Source organism: Pseudorasbora parva, chromosome 22 (genome assembly GCF_024679245.1).
Source record: "Pseudorasbora parva isolate DD20220531a chromosome 22, ASM2467924v1, whole genome shotgun sequence".
Classification (NCBI taxonomy): Eukaryota; Metazoa; Chordata; class Actinopteri; order Cypriniformes; family Gobionidae; genus Pseudorasbora; species Pseudorasbora parva.
Window position 1 is genome coordinate 4,813,821 of NC_090193.1, and position 22,680 is coordinate 4,836,500.

Consider the following 22,680-nt stretch of genomic DNA (forward strand, 5'->3'; position numbering starts at 1 on the left):
ACAGACTCTTTTGGGGACGCAGCGTATCTTTATGGTTATCTTTAAATCAAAACAATCCCCCGCGGCTGCAGTGTGACATCATAGGAGCGCGTTCTATTCGTGACGTCACAGTACTGGAAGATTAAACTCTAGACTGGATTTATATTTCTGAGCAACTTCTGCATCTTCTACAGCTCTCGATCCGTTTGCGGTTTTGAACGACTTCCTTTCAGCGTCTGATTGTGAATCAACATTTTGACAATTTCATAATGTATAAAAACAATTTTCGCAAACTCAGGCCTGCTCAGAGCGGACAACCATTGTTGACCCCAGCAAAGCCTGGACTGCAGCCACAACCACCACCTAAAACCAATGTGGAGAAGATTTTGGTGAGGAAGGTAAGAAGGCTGTCATATTATTAATAATGCGTTGCGTTCATATGTTCAGGGCTTCTGTGAGTCTTAAAAAGGCTTGTACACTTGTAAAAGTACAATTACTACTGGTCAAATATTACTCCGTTACAAGTGAAAGTTCAAAAAAAAAAAAAAGATTTTTACTCAAGTCAAATTACAGAAGTATTTTACTTCTTCGTTTTTAAAAGTACTTAAGTATCAAAAGTATTTTTTATGTCAATGCATTATTTTATTGTTGAATTGTTGTATAAATTGACATTACGCCATCATGATAGATTAAGCCAGTCAATGATGCTTCATCGAACATGCTAGCATACAACTACTTTAAACTTATTTCAACACTGGTTAAAAAATACTTGTTACATACTTTCTAAGAATGGCCATGAGTGCACACACTTTGCCGAGCAACCGCCTTCTTCCATTTTTTGCTATAACACAATTTATCGATTATCAGCTTTCAAATGTAAATAATTATCGGTATTGGCCAAAATTGTCATATTGTCAAATTGTCATCTCTCATAAATTGGCTTGAGATGCAAATGTAAAATGTAAAAAGTCTTACAAATGTTATAAAATGAAGTGATTTATGCTTAAAACAATGTCAAATATCTGTCAGAACGTCTAAATGGATCGCATCCTTCTGAGCCCATTGCAGATATTTGTTCTAGTTTTATTCATAAACTTCACAGAAAACAAGACTTCCTATTTCATGTAATTTTCCAAATGAAGTAAATGTGTTTTGATTTATAAATCTTTAGATTTTTGTGCTGTAAAAAGAGAAATCACTTTCTGCAGTGTGAGCAGAAGGGGCAGTAAAAGTTATTTCAATATGTGTTGAGAAAAGTCTTCATGTGTTGATGCTCATTTATCATCAACAGGAGCTCAATCTGAAGAAGCCTGTCACTCTTCCTACCATCTTTGGCTCTTACAAAACCGGTTTGTAACATTTTAATTCCAAACATATTATTTGAGTATGAAGTAAGTTACTTCATGAGAACCATATTAACATGAAATAAATGTGATGTTTTATGCAGAACGGTATGCATCATCATCATTGTATGGCATCTTCTTTGACCAAAGCAAAGCTGAACATTTCAGACAGACGCGCTATAAAGTAAGTGAATTTTATATATCCTGATTGTTCCAGTTCATATGAATAAGAAATTGTGAAATATGTGACCCTGGACCACGAACCCAGTCATAATGAAATTTAAATAAATAATCTATCCATTGAATTGTGGTTTGTTAGGATAGGACTAAGCCTTAGCACTCCTGTCAGAAACTGAAGCCGACACGCCTCGATCGCCCCCAGGTGGCTTCTCCCGGTATAGATAACTCGCCCCTCCGTGGGGACAAACTAAACAATCAAATTACACTTCAAATACATTTTTTCCAAAGTTGATTTCTGTCATTTTAAGCAGTTTTTATCACGATGATTTCATTTCAAGTGTTCGTTTTTTAAATACGTTTATAAAAACGGGGGTGTGACGTCATGATTGACAGCTGAAGTCCGTGTTTTTTTCTAGGCTTTGTTGTGTTTATGGGGTGCAGTATAACATGTCTTAATACTTACTTTTTTTTCCCGCCGTATTTTTCTTATATTTTTTTCAAACTTAACTCCACACCGTTGTCTCCACTGTCCTTTGAACGTCTTGTTTGCTTCCTGCTTCTATGAAGCCCATTCCTCCGAAAAACTCATGTTCTTAGATTGGTTAGATGGCTAAATATAGTTTCCTGTATTTTTATTGGCTGAAGTGCCAAGCACAGGTTGCCGGAAACACCACACCCCTTCCCATTACAGGCAGAAGTCACATCTGCGGAGACTAGCGAGAGTTTGATGTCATCAACCCAGGAAGAAGCTCGCTGTAGTCCAAACCGGCCGTTTTTGTAGTCAATAAACTGCCGTAACTTTAAAAGACAATATATCCGTTTGCATTGAACTTTCAGCGCTGTAACTTTACAGATACTGTTTATGCTCAAGCAGCGACATTACACACTAACTGCAGCCACAAAAGTTTCAACTAAAGAGACCCCTGCCATGAGTGTAAAGCACTTTGGATGTACAGTAGTACATATGAAAGCGCTATATAAATGCCTCATTCATTCATTTGTTCTAATTAAAGTTTAAAAAGTGAAATCGCATGCAACCACCCCTTTAAGAGACTGAGGCTCTGCATCTGCGAAAGCGTGGACGGGCTTTTGATATCGCGGCTCTTCTTCCTGCTCTCTACTGCGCAGAATCTGTCCCAAATCTGCGCAAGATGTCAGTGCCATATTCAGACCTTCACGAGTTGTCGTCCATATTTTTTTACAGTCTATGGATAGGACAATATTTGGCTGAGATACAACTATTTGAAAATCTGGAGGTGTGCAAACAATCTAAATATTGAGAAAATCACCTTTAAAGTTGTCCTCGTATTACTATTAATAGATTTTTGATATATTTATGGTAGGACATTTATGACATTTTCATGGAACATGATCTTAATATCCTAATGATTTTTTGCCATAAAAGAAAAATGGATCATTTTGACCCATTGTTGGCTATCATCAAAGATAAACCCGTGAGACGCTGGACTGTTTTCATGCTCCAGGGTCACATGTGAAATATCTACTGCTTGTTAATTGTGTGCATTAGGTTTTTCATTTGTGTGTAGCATCTGTACTCTTCTAACCTTTCTCTCATTCTTTCTTAGTGTTATTTAGAGCATATGAATGTGGCCCAGCTTAAATATCCGGAGAAAAGTGCCGTATCCGAAAGAGAGCGGAAGGCAAAAAATGATCGGATCAAGTGTGAGGTCGATCGCAAACCCCGTTTCAAAGAGCCGATTGCCCCGGAGGCCACGAAAGCGTAACTACCTTTACATCATTGTTAATGTTGATGTGTGTCAGTTCTGGTGGCCAGACACTGATTTCTGTTTTTTTATTTGGTCATGTTTCAGAGCTCAGGATCAGATGAGGACAAGACAAGCAAGAAAAGACATTACAGCTTGTGAAAGGTCAGCACAATTATAGTACTCTTGTTTTTATTTTATTTTTTATTATTACTTTATTATTATTTAAATAATCAATAGTGCAGTTATTTAAATATTGTTCATATGTATATGTTGCACATGAACAGGGAAGATTCTGCTTCTGACAACATTATTCACAGCCTTCTCCGTTACCGTTTCAGTAAAGTCCGTGAGTCTGGACAGCCCAAAGAGCCAGAGGAAGAGGAGGAGAACATTAAAAAGAAAAGAAACATTTCTAAGACTTTTCTAATAGAGCAGAGAAAAATGCTAGAAAAGGAGGAATCAGCAGCGAAAGAGACGGTGAAAAAGAAGATAGAGCTGAATAAAGTTATTTCTGAACTTCCGCTGCTTGACCTTACTCTTGCAAAACAAGAGACTGAGAAAGCAGCATTGTGTCTTGAAATAAGAGAACTGGTAAATACACACATACATTTACATAGACAAACACACACTGATGTCTCTGTACAGTTCTGTCTCTAAGATCACTGACTGCTCATGTGTTCTTCAGGAAATAACTGCTAGAGAATCACAGCACCAGAGCTTCCAGTATTCCCGGCTGACGGATTGGGTCCAGAACACATTTGACAAGCTTATGGAGTGTGGACACCCTGAAATAAAGGACCCCATGACACAGATGAGCGTGGTGAATAATGCACAAATAATTCTGGCAATCTAGAAAGAATCTGTATTTGTTGTTGATATGATTTTTAAAATTAAAATAAGGCTCAGTAGAGTTGTAAAGTCAGCTCACAGCAATGTGTGATCAAATGAAACACGCAAGCTGATGTTTTGTAATTCTCTCTCCAGATTCAGAACTTTTTTCGGCTTTATAGAAGTGCAGACCTCGCAGAAACTGCTTTGAGACATTCTCCTGAAGTCAGAATCTCTAAGATCTCTGGGAAGTCTCGAACGTCTTTTACCCGGATGCAGATTGCCCCAGAGGCCACGAAAGCGTAACTACCTTTACATCATTGTTAATGTTGATGTGTGTCAGTTCTGGAGGCCAGACACTGATTTCTGTTTTTTTATTTGGTCATGTTTCAGAGCTCAGGATCAGATGAGGACAAGACAAGAGAGAGACGAGATTACAGCTTGTGAAAGGTCAGCACAATAGTACTGTCATGCCAATGTGCACAATGGATGTTCTTCAGATGTGTAACGGTGTAACGATGCACTCGTGTCTCGATTCCATGCAAATCCTGATACTAAACTCACAATGCGATATTTATCGTGGTATTAAGCCAAAATCAAGAAGAGATGATTTTTTTATTATTATTATTTAAATAATATTATTGTTATTATATTATTATCAGGACAACTTTCCCCCCGTTGCATTATTATACATTATATTCTACACTATATATAGTAGTTCAGGTAGTAATTAGGGATGCTCCGATCAGGATTTCTGCACCCGATACTGAGTACCCGATCCCGACGCTTCACTGATTTGTAAGCTCTCTGGTCACTGGTAACCTTTTTTCAGATAAAAAAAATGTTTAAAAAAAAAACTATAAAGCTGGCTTTTATTACATTTTTGTTACATTTTTATAGTAATTATGTCATGTAATCCAACGATTGTTTTAACAGGGTACTAAATAATCACAAATATTAATCATTAACCAGTGAACATTTTAATATGCCTTTAAAATGAGCTTTCTGCATAACACTATACATATCAGGATACTTGATATCCTGATATGCATCAAGTATCAGGGCTGAGCGATATTGACAAAAATATATGTGCGCTCGTTTGCAGGAGCCTGAAATTTAGCTGAGATGCACATGCAGAAGGCAAAATTATGTCTGATTTGCAAGAATTTCTAACATTTACAAATGGACAATATACGTGTGAAATGTAAGTTATGCACTGTCGGAAAGTACCACGTTTAATTTACATTAACATTTAGCAGACGCTTTTATCCAAAGCGACTTAGAAAAGAGGAGCGCAATAGAAGCAACTATACAAACAAGGGCAACTGCATGCAACTGCTGTAAGAAGTCTCAGTTAATCGAACACAGTACACAAACAATTTAAAACGCATTAAACAGTGTGAGTATTAATCTGTCAGTCAGCAAAAGTACCTCTCAGAGCGTCTGACAGGGCAAGCTGCTTTAAACTATACATTTTAACAAGTCATAAAATATGATTATCGGCCGATGCCAATCGTTTGGAGCATCACTAGTAATGTCACTGAAACGTTCATCCGTGCACACTCCTGCTATTAATGCACTAAACATATAAGAATGAAGCATCTAAAACGCTTTGAATAATCATATTACTAAAACTAGATGTGATCTGGTTATTTAAATGATGTTTGCACTTAGACTTTGAGGAGTGTGTGTGCGCTTCATATGATCAATACAATCAATCACAGCTCTAATCACAAGAAAGCGTGTCAAAATGTCTGTTCTCAAACTGCTAATGTTTAGTTCTGCATTTACTCACTCATGTTGTTTTAGCACATCATGCAAACATTAAAGGTCCTGTTAAATCTGTTCATCATATAAAGCCACTGTGTCTCTTCAGAAGACTTGGATTTGGATTACACACACGATTGATTAACCAGTAGGCGTGGCGCAGTGAAGCAAGTGCATTGTGGGAGTTGTTGTCTTTCATCCACATGAAACAAAAATAAATGTTATGTGTTTTCCCAGTCTATAAAGCACCAAATTCAAAAATAACTTTTTAAGTTTAAGAGGGATGGATTTTAAATAGGGCTGAATGATATATTGTTATCGTATCTATATCTAGATATGAACTTTCAAGATATTACTATCGAAAAAGCAACGATATAGACAATATAGATTTCCTCTCTCTGCGCTCGCCCTGCATACAACTCTGGCAGTCACAACAAACATCAGCTTGTCACGTGACACACCGCAGCAGCAACAGCGCTGAATAAATGTTGATCTGCTTTTATGTCATTTTTCCTTTTTTATTCAGAATACTCCCAAATGTGATAGCTATGGCATGAAATATCTGATATTCCGATTGTCAAATACATGCAAGTGGAAGTATATTGTTGTTTAAACCCCTTTATAATTAACGCGTTAGTTGAGCTGTATGCGCGATGGGCGCCGACACAGACGCAGTTCAAAGAATCGGATCTGTTGGATTTACAACCTCTATGTTTACAACACGTGAATTCATTCACTTCTCCCGAAATACTTAAAAGTGGCTGATGAACTGGGAATAGAATAGAGTAAACATTGAAGTAACTTACACAGTCTGTATCTGATATGAATAAAACGTGTCGAATTATGATGGAAAGGATTATTATTACCTCTTCCATAGACACTCTAAATGTATTGTTTTTTTAGTACTTATGTGAGAAATGCTTGGTTTTCACCGAACACCCAGTCATATCGTATTGTATCGATAACAAAATATCTGGCATGAAAATCGAGATATGAAATTTTGTCCATATCATTCAGCCCTAATTTTAAATGGAAGTTTCTTTAAAAATATCTTAATTTGTGTTTTGAAGTTTAATTAAAATCTTACAGGTTTAGAACGACATGAGGGTGAGTAGACTATGACAGAATTTACATTGTTGGGTGAACTATACCTTATAAACACAGTAAGCTGAGCCTTGGATAAAACAACTCTATAATGCAAATCATATCGTTTACCTAACACAATGGTACATTTCTCAATATACGAGTGAGGTATCGTTACACCCCTAATGTATGATGTTTCATATGCACATTGTAGATACTCCTTCTGATAACATTAATCATCTCTGTTACTGCTTCAGTGAAGTCTCCTGTGTCGGTGATGTCTGCTGTGACTCTGATGAAGAAAGTGACTCTAATGAAGAAAGGGACGGTTCTAATGATAGTATAGCCTGGCAGTATATGACCTTCGTGGAAGACCATGAACAGATCCTCAAGAGCTGTCAGGGTGAAAGGGAAAGGATGTATGTTTCTTGTGCACAACCATGTGTTTGATTTCTACACACTCTCAATCTGTGGGAAGTCTAGGAACTGAAGAGAGTAACAGTGTTTGACCATCTTTTTGTCTTTTTGTGCAGAAAAGAAAAGATAAAATACTTTACAGAACAGGTAGAAAAAAATAGAAAACAGGTGGTGAAAAACAGGGAAGCAATATCACGTATGAAAGAACAACTTAAATACCTGCAGTTCTGCAAATGGGACCCAATGACTATAAGAAGGACGGTAAGACATCGTGGCCATCACAGCACTACACACACATAATTTATTAAAAGACTGTACGGCTGATCTCATCATTTTGCTTTTGCCTCACCAGATCAGAAAGTTAAGTGAGAAGATCTCAGAGTTTTATAACGAGGCCTTAGGCCATTTGTGCAGCCCTTCCTTTCCCTTGGTTATGCTGGCAGATTTGGAAGAATGGCTTTTAGATACAATGAAAGTCATACCATCTGAGACATGCCGCAGAATCCAAAAGAAGCTTTTTAAAGCCTATGATGTCATGTAAGATATAAAAATACATGTCTTCATAACACAAAGCGATAAAGATACTGTGATGATCATGGTTTGTGTGATCTCTTCATAATCTCCCTCCTTTACAGTTTCAGGCAGCAGAAAGAAGCCGAGTTGGAAGCACGTCGAGCAGAACGGAGGAAGAAACAACTGGAGTTAGCTTTAGCTCCTCCTCCACCGAAAACAGTAAGTGCTTCACAGAACCAGCACTACATACCCCGTACTTTTGTCTTGCTCGTCAAATATTATAACATGGATCCATAGTAGGATGCTGACTTAAAAATCACGTCTCTATTGCAGACCGAAAAAAGGCTGGTGCAACGCAGCCCGCCTATAGCAAAGGGTATAAAGAAAGAGGAACCATTGAAAACCAAGAAGAAGTGGGAAATATGAGGGATCTCTGAGAAAAACAGACCAGAGAGACCGTTTTAAAACCAGAGAGAGAGTAAAATCAGCTGGGAGAACTCCTCCCCTGGAAACCCTTTGATGGACGGCTGTCTGACTCCTCCGGCGTCTGGGGGACGACGACGGGCCCCGCTGGACTCAGGCAAACGCTGGCCGCAACTCCTCTCCTTCTTAATTGATAAAGTCCGGTTCCTAAAGCGCACTGCCATCCGGCCTTCTACCAGCCAGGTAAACTCCTCCAGGTGATGCCGCTGGAAATGGACGGCTCTGAGTCCTCACGCCTTGAGGACGACGACAGCCCCGCCGGCTTCAGACACCCGGCAGTGAGTCCCACATTCCCTGCTCCATCTAGATAGATAGATAGATAGATAGATAGATAGATAGATAGATAGATAGACAGACAGACAGACAGACAGACAGACAGACAGACAGACAGACAGATAGATAGATAGATAGATAGATAGATAGATAGATAGATAGATAGATAGATAGATAGATAGATAGATAGATAGATATACAGACAGATAGATAGATAGATAGATAGATAGAAAGACAGACAGACAGACAGACAGACAGACAGACAGACAGACAGACAGATAGATAGATAGATAGATAGATAGATAGATAGATAGATAGATAGATAGATAGATAGATAGATAGATAGATAGATAGATATACAGACAGACAGACAGACAGACAGACAGACAGACAGATAGATAGATAGATAGATAGATAGATAGATAGATAGATAGATAGATAGATAGATAGATAGATAGATAGATAGATAGATAGATAGATAGATATGTTTGGCGATACTGTATCGATTCTCAAAAACACTCTATCGATATTTATATATTTATTTATTTACATCCAAGATTCGTGGCTTTGTGTTCGGTTTAAACCACAGACTGTATAACACCCAACCGCTAGATGGCAGTGTTATCTCAGAACGTATAACTGAGCAGAGCCGGAGAAGCGCAAGGTAAGAGTGTGTGCATCGCTAGTGTTTGCATTAGCAAAAACCCAGCTCTCAAGATGATAGCATTATTCCGCTCCTGCAGTATACAGAGCTGAAGCGTGGACTCATTTTGGCTTCAGATAAAAAGAAGCCACTAAGGAAATCAATAAGAATAATTTTGTTTGCAAAATAGGCCAAGTTAAAATCTAATACTCGGGAAACACATTGTAGCTGAGAGCTCGCTTAACATCCTGACGTCACCCGCGTTGCTGAGAAGCGTTTCGATAGAATGTACTGCACGTTTTCCTCTCAGTAACAAAATAAACACACACCAAAACTCACAGCGGTGGCAGCAGAACGAAAGATCATAGCGATGTGGATACGATGACCAGCTCTGCAGTTCAGTAACGTTACTTGAAATAGCACTTTATACAATAGACTGCTTTATAGAAAATAGCTTAACTGTATTAAATATAAAACAAACAGTCATTCAGTCATGAAATGGACTGCACTTTCTGTTGTTAAATAGCCACATAAAATCATCCTGCATACGGTTGTGTTCTTTATTCTTTTAAATTATAAAAAAAAAGAAATATCGCAATATATTGCATCTCTTACAATATCGCAGTATGTTACAATATATCGTATCGTAACCCCTGTATCGTGATTCGTAATACGCATTGTATCGCCAGATAATTGGCAATACACAGCCCTAATAGATGGATTAGAAAGACAGACAGACAGACAGACAGACAGACAGACAGACAGACAGATAGATAGATAGATAGATAGATAGATAGATAGATAGATAGATAGATAGATAGATAGATAGATAGATAGATAGATAGATAGATATACAGACAGACAGACAGATAGACAGATAGATAGATAGATAGATGGATGGATGGATGGATGGATGGATGGATGGATGGATGGATGGATGGATGGATAGATAGATAGATAGATAGATAGATAGATAGATAGATAGATAGATAGATAGATAGATAGATAGATAGATAGATAGATAGATAGATAGATAGATAGATAGAGCAGGGAATGTGGGACTCACTGCCAGGTGTCTGAAGCCAGAGGGGCTGTCGTCGTCCTAAAGGCGGGAGGACCCAGAGCTGGCCATCGAAGGGTTTCCAGCGGCCTCACCCGGAGGACTTCACCGGCTGCTGGAATGCCGGATGGCAGTGCGCTTTAGGAATCACACTCTCTCCCGCTTTGCAACTGTATTTAAATAAAAGCAAAAAATCACATGTGTCAATACTTTGTTGAAGCACCTTTGGCACCAATCACAGCCAAAGTGAGTATGATGTCACAAGCTTGGCACACCTATTTTTGGGCAGTTTCTCTCACTCTTCTTTGCAGGACCTCTCAAGCTCCATCAGGTTACATGGGGAGCATCGGTGCACAGTTAGGGGATAATAGTTTAGGACCCAAGACCAGTAGTGAATAATGAAGACCAAGAGACTGGTAGAGAGGAAGAATAGTTTGCAGTTTCATCAGCAGAAGCCAGCTTCAAGTCTCATGAGGAGTTTGTAGGCAGCGCTCCCTCTCTACCAGTCTCGTCTAATCTTGTCCCAAAAGTTATACTGTTTTTCAAGGTCTATCCACGTCATTACTGCAAGGTGGATGATTCTGATTGGCTCAGAGAAAATGAACAGTCATGGTAAATTTTCACACATTGTCAGTTATTTAGATTCATACATAAATCACTTGTTGATGCTTTGATCCCGGAATTAGGACCGTAATGACTTTCCAGATCTGAAGAAGGTGCCAGCTTGCCCAGAACAACATAATAATAATAATAATAATAATAGATTTGATCTATGACAATTTTCATTCCGAAGAATCCCAAAGTGCTAACATGGGAAAATAATTGAAATGAATAAAAACAAGTAAAAATGTATCATACACATAAAAATCTGCTTTAAAATGGTCCAGGCTCTGTACTGCTCTAAGCTCACTGGGAAGGTGGTTCCAAAGCCACGGTGCAGCTGAGAAAAAAGCTCGGTGTCCCAACACACACACAGACGCTCTCACACATGGTATGAAGCCTGGTGGTGAGACTTGAAGAAGTAGGTGGCCTGATGATCTGAGTGCAGGTGGAGGATTTCAGAGTGATGAGTTCCTGTAGATATGGTGGTGCATGTCCGGTGATGCATTTATGTGTGAGCAGGAGGATTTTGTAGTTGATTCGGGATGAAAGGGAGCCAGTGCAGTGAGTATAGAATTGGAGTAATGTGATTATATTTAGGGACTCTCATAAGGACTCTGACAGTGCTGTTCTGGATGTATTGAAGCATCTGGATATTGCTGCCAGAAATCGAATTAAAGAGTTTGTTGCAGTAGTCCAGCCTGGTGGAGACAAAGGCATGGACAAGTTTCTCTGCATCTGGAAGGGTTAGAAGGGGACATAGTTTGGAGATGTTTCGAAGATGGTGGAAGAAGATTTTGCAGATGTGATTAATGTCATTGAAGTTCAGCTGGGGGTCAAACTGGACCCTTAGGTTAGTGACTGAGGAGGAGAAAGTGATGACCTCGCCGTCTAAGATGAGCTGGGAAAAGGGAGAGGAGTGGATCTGATGAGCGGTGCCAACCAGTAGTGCCTCAGTTTTACTGGAGTTCAGCTGGAGGAAGTTACTTCTCATCCATGCCTTAATCTCCTCAAGACATGTGTTAAGTCTTGACAGAGCTGTGGACCGAGGGGAAGCATGTAGAGAATTAATAAAATTAGGCGGAGAACCGACCCCTGCGGAACACCACATGTAACTGGGAGCAGTCCGGACTCCCAATATAACACGCTCAGTCCTGCCAGAAAGGTAGGACTGAAACCACTGCAGTGCTGCTCCTAACAGTCCAACAGAGCAGGGAATGAGGATGGTATGGTCCACGGTTCGAATGCCGCTCTTAGGTCGAGGAGAATGAGCAGTAATGGTGATCTTGAATAAGCTTAGCCTGACAAGCCAGACCCACATCAAGATGTTTGGTCTGGAAACTCACCATAGACAGGGCTCAATCCGAGGGGCGGGATAAACGGTTGTCTTTCAAACTCCCTCTGCACGCGATAGGATAGCGCTACACCAACCAGAGCAACGTGAAGGTGAAGCAGAGCTCGCTGACTGATTAAACATTCGCCGTATCCGGTCGGCTAAAGTCCGAACACATCTTCCCTTTTTAAGAATGACTTCAGTGCCGCTCTTTGTTCTTTTCTCAGAGAAAAGCTTAACTCCAAGTCTTCCAGAGTCGCGGTCAGAGCTGATTCGAAAGACCGCCACCGTTCGCCAGTTTCTGTGTTTACTAGAAGCACGCAAACGCAACTCAGCCGTCGTTATTATGGCCCCGCCCGCCCACTCTATACATGATGTGATTGGGCCGTCCAGATTCTGAGGAATACAGCTCAGATGGGTATTGAGAGTTCCTAGAAGACACTTGCGGGCAAATTAAATTTGCTGTCGCTAGGGTGCATCTAGATTTCTAGGCTAGATTGAAAATCTAACAAATTCTCAATTACAGTATCTAATCTTATCATTTGTTCAATTAAAGCATTGCACATCACTCTCAAAACAATTTATCTGCTTAAAGGTGCACTATGCAACTTTCCGTCCACTAGAGGGCGCCTATTCTAAACAAAGGTGTAGTTTGATGACGCCAAGTGTGAGCGCAGTATCTTGGGAAATGTGGTCTTCACCTCACAGCCGGTGGAAAATGGGACACATGCAGTCACCAGGGGCGCGCACTTCTGCTTTTTCCGGTCATGATTATAAGGTAAAGCCAGGCTAGCTCTGTTTATCATATTAGATGCATTTAAGTGTGTTTAAAATGATGTTATGACGTTACTCTGTGCGTTCGCTGTTGTGACATGTGCACACTGCTAAGAGAAAAGCGCTTCTGCAGAATAAAACTGAGGGTACATACAAATACTTGAGTATGTTTTAAATCGGATACTTTTGTACTTTTACTCAAGTGATGTTTGAATGGAGGACTTTATACTTTTACTGGATTATTTTTTTATTTATGTATACTTTTACTCGAGTATAACTTTTGATTACTTTTACCACCCCTGCATGTTTGGATGAACTAACCCTTCAGCGCTGGGAAGATGAATCTGTATTTAAACTGGGTCATCAATGTAGTAGAAATGTTAAATTATTTTTTAAATTTGGTGCCTTCTAGACTGAGAAAAGACAGAAAATGTATTTTTGTCTCATGGGGATGAAAGACTACAATTCCCAGAATGCTTCGCTGCCCTGTGAGGCCACTCCCAAAGCCACCAACTTGATTCCTGTGACTGAGTTAGAGAAGACACTACAATTAAAAACTGAACGTGTCTGTTCAATATAATGAGTGAGTCACCGCGTGAGTATCACAGCACTGAGCACTAACTGCAGGAGTCAGATAAATGAGCTCTCATGATGAGAGCTGAGGTAATCGCGACTACACTCGCGATTTCACTCGAGTTCAGTCTGGCGCGTTTCAGTTCATGTCTTTGCAAGCTTAACTTTAATAGAAATTAATTTGAGAAGTTAAAAGACTTACATTACTCACCATAGCTCCATTTAAATGAGTGCCTGCAGCTGTGATCTCCATCCCTCATGTGCGGGTTCAAAACATGCGGAAATGGCTCCCTCTGCCGGCTGTAGTCTTTAGCCTTTGGCCAAACATTCCAAATATCGTCAATTTGCATCATAGGAGGAATTTTTCCAGAAATAAAATGCATAAATCTCTTATCTCAGGGGGATATGAGGGGGGAAAGCACAATCATTTGAATATACTCCAGGGTTTCTTCTGATAAGCCATATGCTAATGGCTGAAGTAACCCTTTAAGTACTTGCCGAGTGACTACAGCAGTCATGAATGTCTTTTTCTTTTTTTCCAAGAGTGGTAACTTAAAGGTCTACTAAATGATTTGCGGGGTTGTTGCTGAAACCTGCAGTGACTGTACCTGTACTGTTGATCATCACCTTTGTTTCATTATGATTGATGAAGTGCCACACAATGTCGTTTTCAGCTGCTCTTCAAAGAAATTCCACAAGGTGTCAGGATTTCTCTTATCTTATCTGTAAGTCTGCAAATCCTCATGTCCAGTTCCTCTACATGTTCTTCTGAAAGTTCAGAAATCAAACGAGTAAAAAAGAAAAAGGAAGCGATTAAAAACTTTGCTTATGCACCTTTTAGACTTTGAAAATAACGTGATTTTCTCAGCTTTTTTGTTCAAAATGTATTTTTTTTTTAATGAAACCCATATTCAAGTGTTGATTAAAGTATGCATGAAGCTACAATATGTAAAAACTCATTTTTTGTTTTGTTTTTTAAAGACAGAGGCTCTTTCTTTTGATATATTGCATGCTCAGATATTCATTCAACAACATTTTTTGTGACCATGAAATTTTTGCGAAAATGATAATAATAAAAAAAATGCTGGCCGTGGCTGGCTCTTCTCTCTTAATATCCTAACTTCATCACAAAGGCATGCCATAAGAAAAAACATAGAAGATATACCATCATTACTCTATTTATTTCATAGAAATGATTCTATCTGTTATTGCTACGGTAAAAGTCATAGAAAAACAGCACAAATGTACAAGTCGAAATTTACTGTACATAAATACACTAACCAGACTGACAGATCATACTATGTGTACTACTGCACACTGTATTGTTTGTACGCATTATCTGAAAAATTAACGACCGCCATAATGAACTATTTAACTTAAGCTGTGATGCTCTATTTTTTCTTTATTTTCCAATAAAACAGACAAAATAGATCAACCCCTATGTAACCCATACTATATAACTGAAAGACGTACTGTCCTTTTATTTTAGAAAAATTGACAACAACTTAAAGCGAAACAACGCACATACTAAGCAAGACTGGTTGATGTGCGTGAGTAGCTCTTACCCTATATCTAAAAGAGTGCATCTAAAACCAAAGAAAGAAAAAAAGTTGTACATTTTTAACATTTGCATTCATTAAAACCATAACACAAGAAAATAAAAAAAAACAATAATAAGACAGCTCTTAGCTTTTCCACCATCACATATATAGGTTTTCAAGGACATGAGATGTGCTTAGGGCCGATGGATAAAGTGATTTTATAAAGAGTAGGATGGATCTTTTGGATTCAAGCTTTATGCTGACTTTACAAATTAGTAAGGCTTTACTTTTTCTGTGATTGTTTTGTACAGCATGAGGTAGCTCAAAAAGAATTCAAAACTGGGCTACAGACCACCTACATTGAGTCGTGTGACAATAGGGGTGTGGAGACTGTATAAAGAAATCCTAACTTCAGCGGGCGTGCACATAAGGTCGTTGGAAAAAATGCAGGGTGTCTTACAAGATTAGCACCATTGATTATGTTTTAATGCACAGCAATTTACATACACTGTGGCGACAAGAAAGACGAACACTTGCATCACGTGATTGTCAAAGTTCTGGGTGTTTACGAAATCGAACACTTGTAGCTGAAAATGCTAAACACTACACTGATGTACAACTCTTGATCCAAATGCACAGGAGGGGTGGGGGGTAGCACCTTAACAATAAATAAATAAAACCAAGACACACTTCTACTTCTGTCTTTTTCGCTGGCATACTCCCTTATGTACCATTGGGTTCGACTGTGAGATTTTCCCAGAGGGTTGAGGGAGGAGATGGGAGACTGTCTGCCGGTCAGTCACAGATGAGTACTGCTAGTGCCCCTCAGTGCACATCCTAAAAAAATATTTTCGGAAGCACTTTTTCTTCTAGTCATAAAAAGTTGTCCCACTCAAAAATGTCTAGTTGTTTAGTTCCTCTTTCTTTGTTCCTCACTTTCGAGTGTGTGTTGTCTCTCTCATTCGTTCTGTATCCAGGGTTCATCTTTACAAGAAACAGACGGCACCCACATCCACTCCAAACTCCTGATTTGCTCCTCCAATATCCATAGGTGCAATGTCCACAATGGGTAGGCGTGAAGTCTTCTGTGATTTGTACTCAATCACTGTCTTGCTCCACTGTCCTGTGTGTTTCTGTAGGGACAAAAGACCTCAAATGTAAAGGGCATGTTTTCATTCCACTGCTCGGTCTCACATTTTTAAAAGTAAAATGGCCTCTAAGGTTACGCAAGATAAACCTTCTCACATTTTGGGTGGGTTAGTTGCCATTTAATACATCAGATCTCTGTTTGTTACTACCAAGCGGCAACCTCCCGCGATCTCTCTTGAAGCCAATACGGAAGTAATGTAAACTGTAATTCCGTAACTGGTCACTAGAGGCAGGCTCCAGAAGGGAGCAGAATCTCATTGAGCCCTATGTTAAAATGCCCAACTTTACAGCAGAAAAAGACATGTTTACAGCCTGGTACAAATTGTGGTTTTGGCCTATAAGGCTAATTTTGATCTTCATGACAACTGTGAGGGGGGTGATTTTTTTTATAACTCATTCGTTTACGTTATATAAAGCCTTAAAGTTCTGCATAATTAAGGGCGTGGTTACAAGTGGATAGCCATTTATCTGCTGTCTATAGTCATTGCGTCACCTCAGCTCTGCGCACATCCCGCCTTTTTGCCCATTTTCTGTTATCTGGGAGTGACACGCGATGACTCGCTCACAAGATGGTAACGCCCAGCTCGCCCATACTTTAAGCTTCAGAACGGCTTATCGGAATCCTATGGGTGACTTCACGGACACTACGTCCATATTTTTTTACAGTCTATGGTTACTATACAATTGCTCTGTTTAGACCTGGTATTAAAGGACAGCTCCAGTGAGAAATGACCCAAGGGGTAATTAACATGTTTACTGAGTAGATCGTTCTCTAGGATGCATTTTCATGAAAATCGAATGTAAAGAGTTTTATCTCTAAAAACAGATTAGCTTATGAAGCTTGTCTATGGGGCACAAAGTAAGTAAAATGAAATCGCTAGTTAATACCACTAACAAGGCTCAAAATAGCCTCACACTAACACAGCAGCATAATGACATTCATTACTTAGCACAGCATTCATGGCTTGAGTCGTCAAGACTTTTTTTCCAAGATGGCTCCTGTCTATAAACGCGTAATGTACTATCTTATAAAGTATCTTCTTATTAAACTGTTTGTACACTTACAAAGTTCTCAATGCTTCGGTTTGCATGTAGGGACCCTCATTATGCTGCCGTGTTAGTGTGAGGCTATTTTGAGCCTTGTTAGTGGTATTAACTAATGATTTAATTTCACTTACCCTGTGCCCCATAGACAAGCGTTATAAGCTAATCTGTTTTTAGAGATAAAACTCTTTACATTCGACTTTCATGAAAACGCATCCTAGAGAACGATCTACTCTGTAACCATCTGTTAATTACCCCTAGGGTCATTTCTCACCGGAGTTGTTTTGGTCGATCGGATCACAAGTATACAACACTAACTGCAGGTGTAAACAGGGTCTAAAAGCTTGTCCACTTTTGACTAGATTGCTTTAATAGTATAGACGCTCATGTGTTCAAATGTGTTTGAACAACCACAAAAGACACCTGCTCTCCGCAGACTGACCCAACGCATAAATATAATGGAAACCACACTAGCCAGACGGAAATTAAACTTTGTCGGCTAAAGACCCAAGTTTGGGTTGAAGACAAAAACGTACCAAGCATATTCTCTCACAACTCCTGATTTCTAACACACTCACTCACAGCGATCAGCTGGTCTTATGGCTTTCAAAGCTGCTGCTCTCTGTGCACTTTTCTGTCGTCTCCGGTCATGTTCATATGTAAACTATGTGAGCTTACTTTGTCCATTAGATCGATAGAGCTGAATAAGACCATACATTTACCCACCCATAGACCTTCACCTTGAAGAAATCAGGACAGAAATGGATGAAAGTGGACAAAAGAGACAGATTAAAACACCTGGTGTAAACAGGAATCTCTCCCTAGTCTACTTGTGATCCGACCAGTGCATCTTAATACCAGGTGTAAACAGGGCCAATGTCACAATGATAGTCAGTAATTGCATTGATTTAAAGGCTGTGACACCAAGTCGACGTCAAAGAAAAAGCTGTGCTTGAACACACAGAAAGGAGTCCAGATGACTGTCAACGAACATGTGAGTTCTTTGTCTGTGTCTAAAGAAATAACTGTCTATGACAGCGTTGTATCAATAGTCTATATTCGGCATTCAAAAAGAGAAAATCAAAATTATAACTGCAGATATACAAACCTAATTGTTTATCAATCATGCTGATTGCTTTCTTCATTCAGGCGGCTGTTGGAATGCTCAGGTAAGATGACAACAGCCTTCTGTCTGCCTGTCGCTTTTATCACTTTTGCTTTTCTTCTCATGCATTGACTTATCCAAGCTGAACAGCCAATCAAAGTTCCCTACCTGACAATGCCGACAGATGCTGATTCAACAAGCTCAACCGACCAAATAGTGCAAACAGTGTGGAACATGTAATATTTCCTGAGTTTGTGAATCACAATGATAGCACTGTATGTTTTTTGTTGAGTGCAATCAGTGAGGACAGCATTTGCTACTTGCTCCCTTTGTACTTGCTCAGTGTATTGATTCCCAAGCCTACACAACAGCCTTTCCTCACCTTACAACCATCCTCAAGAACACTATATGTGAAGCGACTGTTGCCCTCAGCTCGGATTTCCACATCATTGGATCCCTTCAGCAGAAGAGCCTTCTTCAGGTTGCCAGCTGCCTCATCCATATAGGCAATGCTGTTCTTGCAGTGGTAGGTGAGGTTCTGCGAGGCCTCTGTGGACAGCAGTCTCAGGAAGGTCATCTGAATACTTGCTGTATTTGGTGCCAGATTGTCGTCTCCATAGCCAAACTGCAGTAGTGAAAAACAGAAACAAAGGTTATTTAGTCAGAGATTATCAAAATCCTATAGAAATGTTTCCCCAAGACTCAAGAAACTCACATGGAATCCACCATTCATGGCATTTCCAAACCAAACATGTTTGCGTTCAGAACCCTTGGTGGTCCACCAGTTCTTGCGTGGGATGTTGGCAGGTTTTGGATAGACGCAAGTCTCACCGGTCTCCATATTGCAGAACACCTTGATAGCATCAACGGTGCAGCCCTGGTTAGGATCAATCCAGTATTCACCTAAAGAGACACACATTTGTCTTAATACCACGCATTTTGCCTATTCTTTACACGGCCTCCCACATTAAAACCCAAGGTAAGTGTCTGGCACTAACCACACATGCCTCTGAGATGCAAACTCACCGCTCTTCCAGTCTGGGTGACAGAGTTTCAGGTCTCTGCAGGTCCGGGCCGGGCTCTTTTTAGTACCGTCGGGGCTACGAATGCTCTCGACCTGGTTGTTCAGGGATTTCAGAGTAGCGTCCACCTCTACGTCATTCTGCTGGTTGCCTTCTGCAGCTTGGTCTGCCCTCATGTACCTCAAGGAATCAGGACCCTTTTCAAGCTGAGACAGCCCAGCAAAAGCAGACATGTCGATGCCAGGTCCCGGCGGGCCAGGAAGACCAGGGGGTCCAGGATTTCCAGGGGGACCCTTTGGAGAAGCATTATATTTTACTGACAGTGATTTACTGTTATGTGTCCTTAATTGTATGCATTTTTTAATCACAATATTTAAAGTGCCGTTATTAAGCTTTTTGTGAAATTCCCTGTCATGTACTGTGTAATAGAACTGTTTGTAAATGTAAATGGTCTGAAGTTTCAAAGATCTGTGCAGATAAATGTTACTGTTATTGTCTCCCAAAAGAAAGAATAGATTCTGAGCTAAAACAAGCTGTCAGTAATTCCAGTCTCAATTCCTGCTGAACCTAATGCCAGTCTCTGATCTTGATTACAGTCTCAAAATTAAGAGTTTTTGCTTATAATAAGCAAAAAAATCAGACAGTGGAGTAAACAAAATAATCGTAGTCTTTTGTCAAACCGCTTCAGACACTGAGAGAAAAGAGCTGATGCTGCAATGGATATTATGAGAAAATAAAAGTGTTTTTGACCTCAGATGAGTAAACCTATTGTAATAGATGGCAAAATTAAATTAAGAAACTGTAAAATAGCATAATAGGGGCACTTTAAGACCAGCATTTCCCAATCCTGGTCCCGTAATACCTCCAACAGCACACATTTTAGGAGTCTCCCTTATCTAACATGCCCATTTCAGGTCTTGGAGTGATTGACTGATCCGTTGAATCGTGCATGTTTAACTATGGAGACAAACCAAATGTGAAGTGCTGGATGTACTTGGGAACTAATGTGTAAATCTAGTCTTCGCTTTGGTACTCACGGATGGCCCAGTCTCTCCAGAACGACCACGAGGTCCAGGGGGTCCAATAGGTCCAGGCAAACCATTTGTTCCATCTTTTCCAGCTGGACCAACAGGGCCTGGGGGTCCCTGGAAAGAGACAGAACATTTGAGTCTCAGCACAGTGTCACCTGTTTGCATAGCCCAAATGTTTCTAATCCTGCTCTTGCTGACCTCCAGAGTTTAGTTCCAACCTCCTCCAACACACTTGCCTGCAGTTTTCAAGACCTTGATCAATTGGTTCAGGTGTTTGAGGTTGGAGCTAAACTCTGGGTACATGGTATATTCCTGGGTACATACTCTTGCTCCACCAGGTCCAGAAGGTCCCGAAGCACCTTGGTCACCAAGCTGCCCCTGTGTTTGGATTGTACAGATGACTTTGAGTTATGGCATTACATGTTACCACAATATTTTGCAAAATGCTTAAGTTCAAATGTCACAAATAAACAGCAACTTACAGGAGGCCCAGGCAGACCTTGAAGACCGGTGAAACCTCTGTGTCCTTTCTGTCCTCTCTCACCTGAATCGCCAGATTCTCCCTTATCTCCATTTGGTCCTTGTGGTCCCTGCGATAAATGGACACAGGCATTGCATACATTGACACACTGACTACTGAAAGCAGAATTTGGGTTTTAACACTTAAATTTTTATAACTAGCACAAAATAAATAAAGCAAGGGAGAGTAACGTGTGACAAGAAAAGTACTTACAGGCATTCCTCGAGCTCCAGCAGGCCCCGGAGGTCCAGAAGGTCCTTTGGGTCCCTGCAGTTAAATGTAATTACAGTGTCAAGTACCGTCATCTTTTGGCTTGAAATTATCTTTTGAAAATCACAAATCCTTTTTTTGCCTTATCATTTTCCAGCAGGTCACAGGACACTGCAAGTTCCTTTGCAAAATTCTTTCCATCCTTTTAGTGTGTACTAATGCCAGCTTTAAGACATTATCCCATCCAGCTATACCACTTTCCAGATCCAACATAAGAAAGCTTGGAATGTCTCAACAACATTCATTTTTATTGATATTTTATAGTGTTTACACTGAATTAAAGCCACTCACAGTCACTGCTGAAATAGAATGACACGGGTATCGATACTGAACATAATTTCAAGGTCATCCATTAAACTATTACAGAATATCACTGATATATGGCTAATTTAACTTAGAACATTCTAGCCTGCCAACTGGTTTAATCAGGTGATATATTTCCAAAGACATTTTTTTATTCACTTTAAGGTGAGAACGTTAAAATTCCACTTTATTATGTAATAGCCTAAGTTGTGTGTAAAAACAATTTTAAAGGGTAAGTTCACCCAAAAAGGAAAATTCTGTCATTACTTCCTCACCCTCATGTCGTTTGACACCCGTAAGACCACCGTTCATCTTCAGAACACAAATGAAGATATTTCTGTTGAAATCTGATGGTTCAGAAAGGCCTTCATTGACACCAATGTCATTTCATCTCTCAAGACCCATAAAGGCACTAAAGACGTCGTTGCAAAGCCCATCTCACTACAGGGGCTCTACAATCTTTTGAAGTGACGAGAATAGTTTTTGTGCAAAAAAAAAAACCTAAGTAACGGCTTATATAGTGATGAGCCGATTTCGAAACATAGCTTCGAACTGTTATGAATCAGCGTATCATGATCATCAGAAATCATGATTCGGATCGCCAATGTCATGTTCCAGCAGTTTGGCACGCGATCTGAATCATGAATCAATGCGCTGATTCATAACGGTTCAAAGTTTGTTTTGAAATCAGCCATCACTATATAAGTCGTTTATTGTTTTTGCACAACAATAAATAATAAAAAAACTTCTCGTCGCTTCATAAAATGATTGTTGATCCATTATGTCTTTTCATTTTTGGGTGAACTAACCCTTTAAGACTACTTACCTGATGAGATCAGGCAACTAATCCTTTGAACAGTACCCTTCAATAAGTTTAATAAAAACTAATATTTTTTCAACACAAATAAAGGACCTCTAGGAATCTGTACTTACAGCCTCTCCTCTGTCTCCCTGTTTGCCAGTGGGTCCGACTGGACCAGGGGCACCAGTCCCACCCGGAGCACCAGAAGCGCCAAATGGACCAGTGTCGCCTCTGTCCCCCTGAACAGAACGTCGACAGCCAGTCAGCAAGCATAACTCAGACAATAAAACCCTCTGTGATGCATTAACATTATATTC

General features: G+C 39.8%; 2 protein-coding genes across 3 annotated transcripts in view; one reads left to right on the top strand and one right to left on the bottom strand.

Moving 5' to 3' along the window:
• Nucleotides 1-157: 157 nt before the first annotated feature.
• On the top strand, nucleotides 158-10,126 carry LOC137058410 (calponin homology domain-containing protein DDB_G0272472-like). Its single transcript, XM_067431664.1, has 14 exons — nucleotides 158-377; nucleotides 1,271-1,328; nucleotides 1,427-1,506; nucleotides 3,089-3,243; nucleotides 3,335-3,391; nucleotides 3,568-3,820; nucleotides 3,915-4,049; nucleotides 4,214-4,359; nucleotides 4,451-4,507; nucleotides 7,165-7,326; nucleotides 7,441-7,585; nucleotides 7,677-7,861; nucleotides 7,960-8,056; nucleotides 8,171-10,126. The coding sequence occupies exons 1-14, from the start codon at nucleotides 249-251 to the stop codon at nucleotides 8,261-8,263; spliced, it is 1,752 nt and encodes a 583-aa protein (XP_067287765.1). The 5' UTR covers nucleotides 158-248; the 3' UTR covers nucleotides 8,264-10,126.
• Nucleotides 10,127-14,669: 4,543 nt separating this feature from the next.
• col2a1b (collagen, type II, alpha 1b) overlaps nucleotides 14,670-22,680 on the bottom strand; it is a 65,125-nt gene continuing 57,114 nt past the window's right edge. For both annotated transcript variants that reach the window (XM_067431668.1, XM_067431667.1), the window contains 9 exons: nucleotides 22,495-22,602; nucleotides 21,202-21,255; nucleotides 20,951-21,058; nucleotides 20,793-20,846; nucleotides 20,475-20,582; nucleotides 19,442-19,730; nucleotides 19,131-19,318; nucleotides 18,798-19,040; nucleotides 14,670-16,250 (listed from right to left, as the gene is read on the bottom strand). In XM_067431668.1, the coding sequence (XP_067287769.1) occupies nucleotides 16,104-16,250; nucleotides 18,798-19,040; nucleotides 19,131-19,318; nucleotides 19,442-19,730; nucleotides 20,475-20,582; nucleotides 20,793-20,846; nucleotides 20,951-21,058; nucleotides 21,202-21,255; nucleotides 22,495-22,602 (1,299 nt within the window). In that variant the 3' untranslated portion in view covers nucleotides 14,670-16,103. The remainder of the gene's footprint in view (nucleotides 16,251-18,797; nucleotides 19,041-19,130; nucleotides 19,319-19,441; nucleotides 19,731-20,474; nucleotides 20,583-20,792; nucleotides 20,847-20,950; nucleotides 21,059-21,201; nucleotides 21,256-22,494; nucleotides 22,603-22,680) is intronic.

Bases quoted from the DNA above. Each gene is read 5' to 3' on its own strand.
- LOC137058410 (XM_067431664.1), top strand. From the start codon at position 249: ATGTATAAAAACAATTTTCGCAAACTCAGGCCTGCTCAGAGCGGACAA. The intron at 3,821-3,914 runs GTAAATACACAC...TGTGTTCTTCAG, and splicing joins GTCTTGAAATAAGAGAACTG to GAAATAACTGCTAGAGAATC. The intron at 7,327-7,440 runs GTATGTTTCTTG...CTTTTTGTGCAG, and splicing joins CAGGGTGAAAGGGAAAGGAT to AAAAGAAAAGATAAAATACT.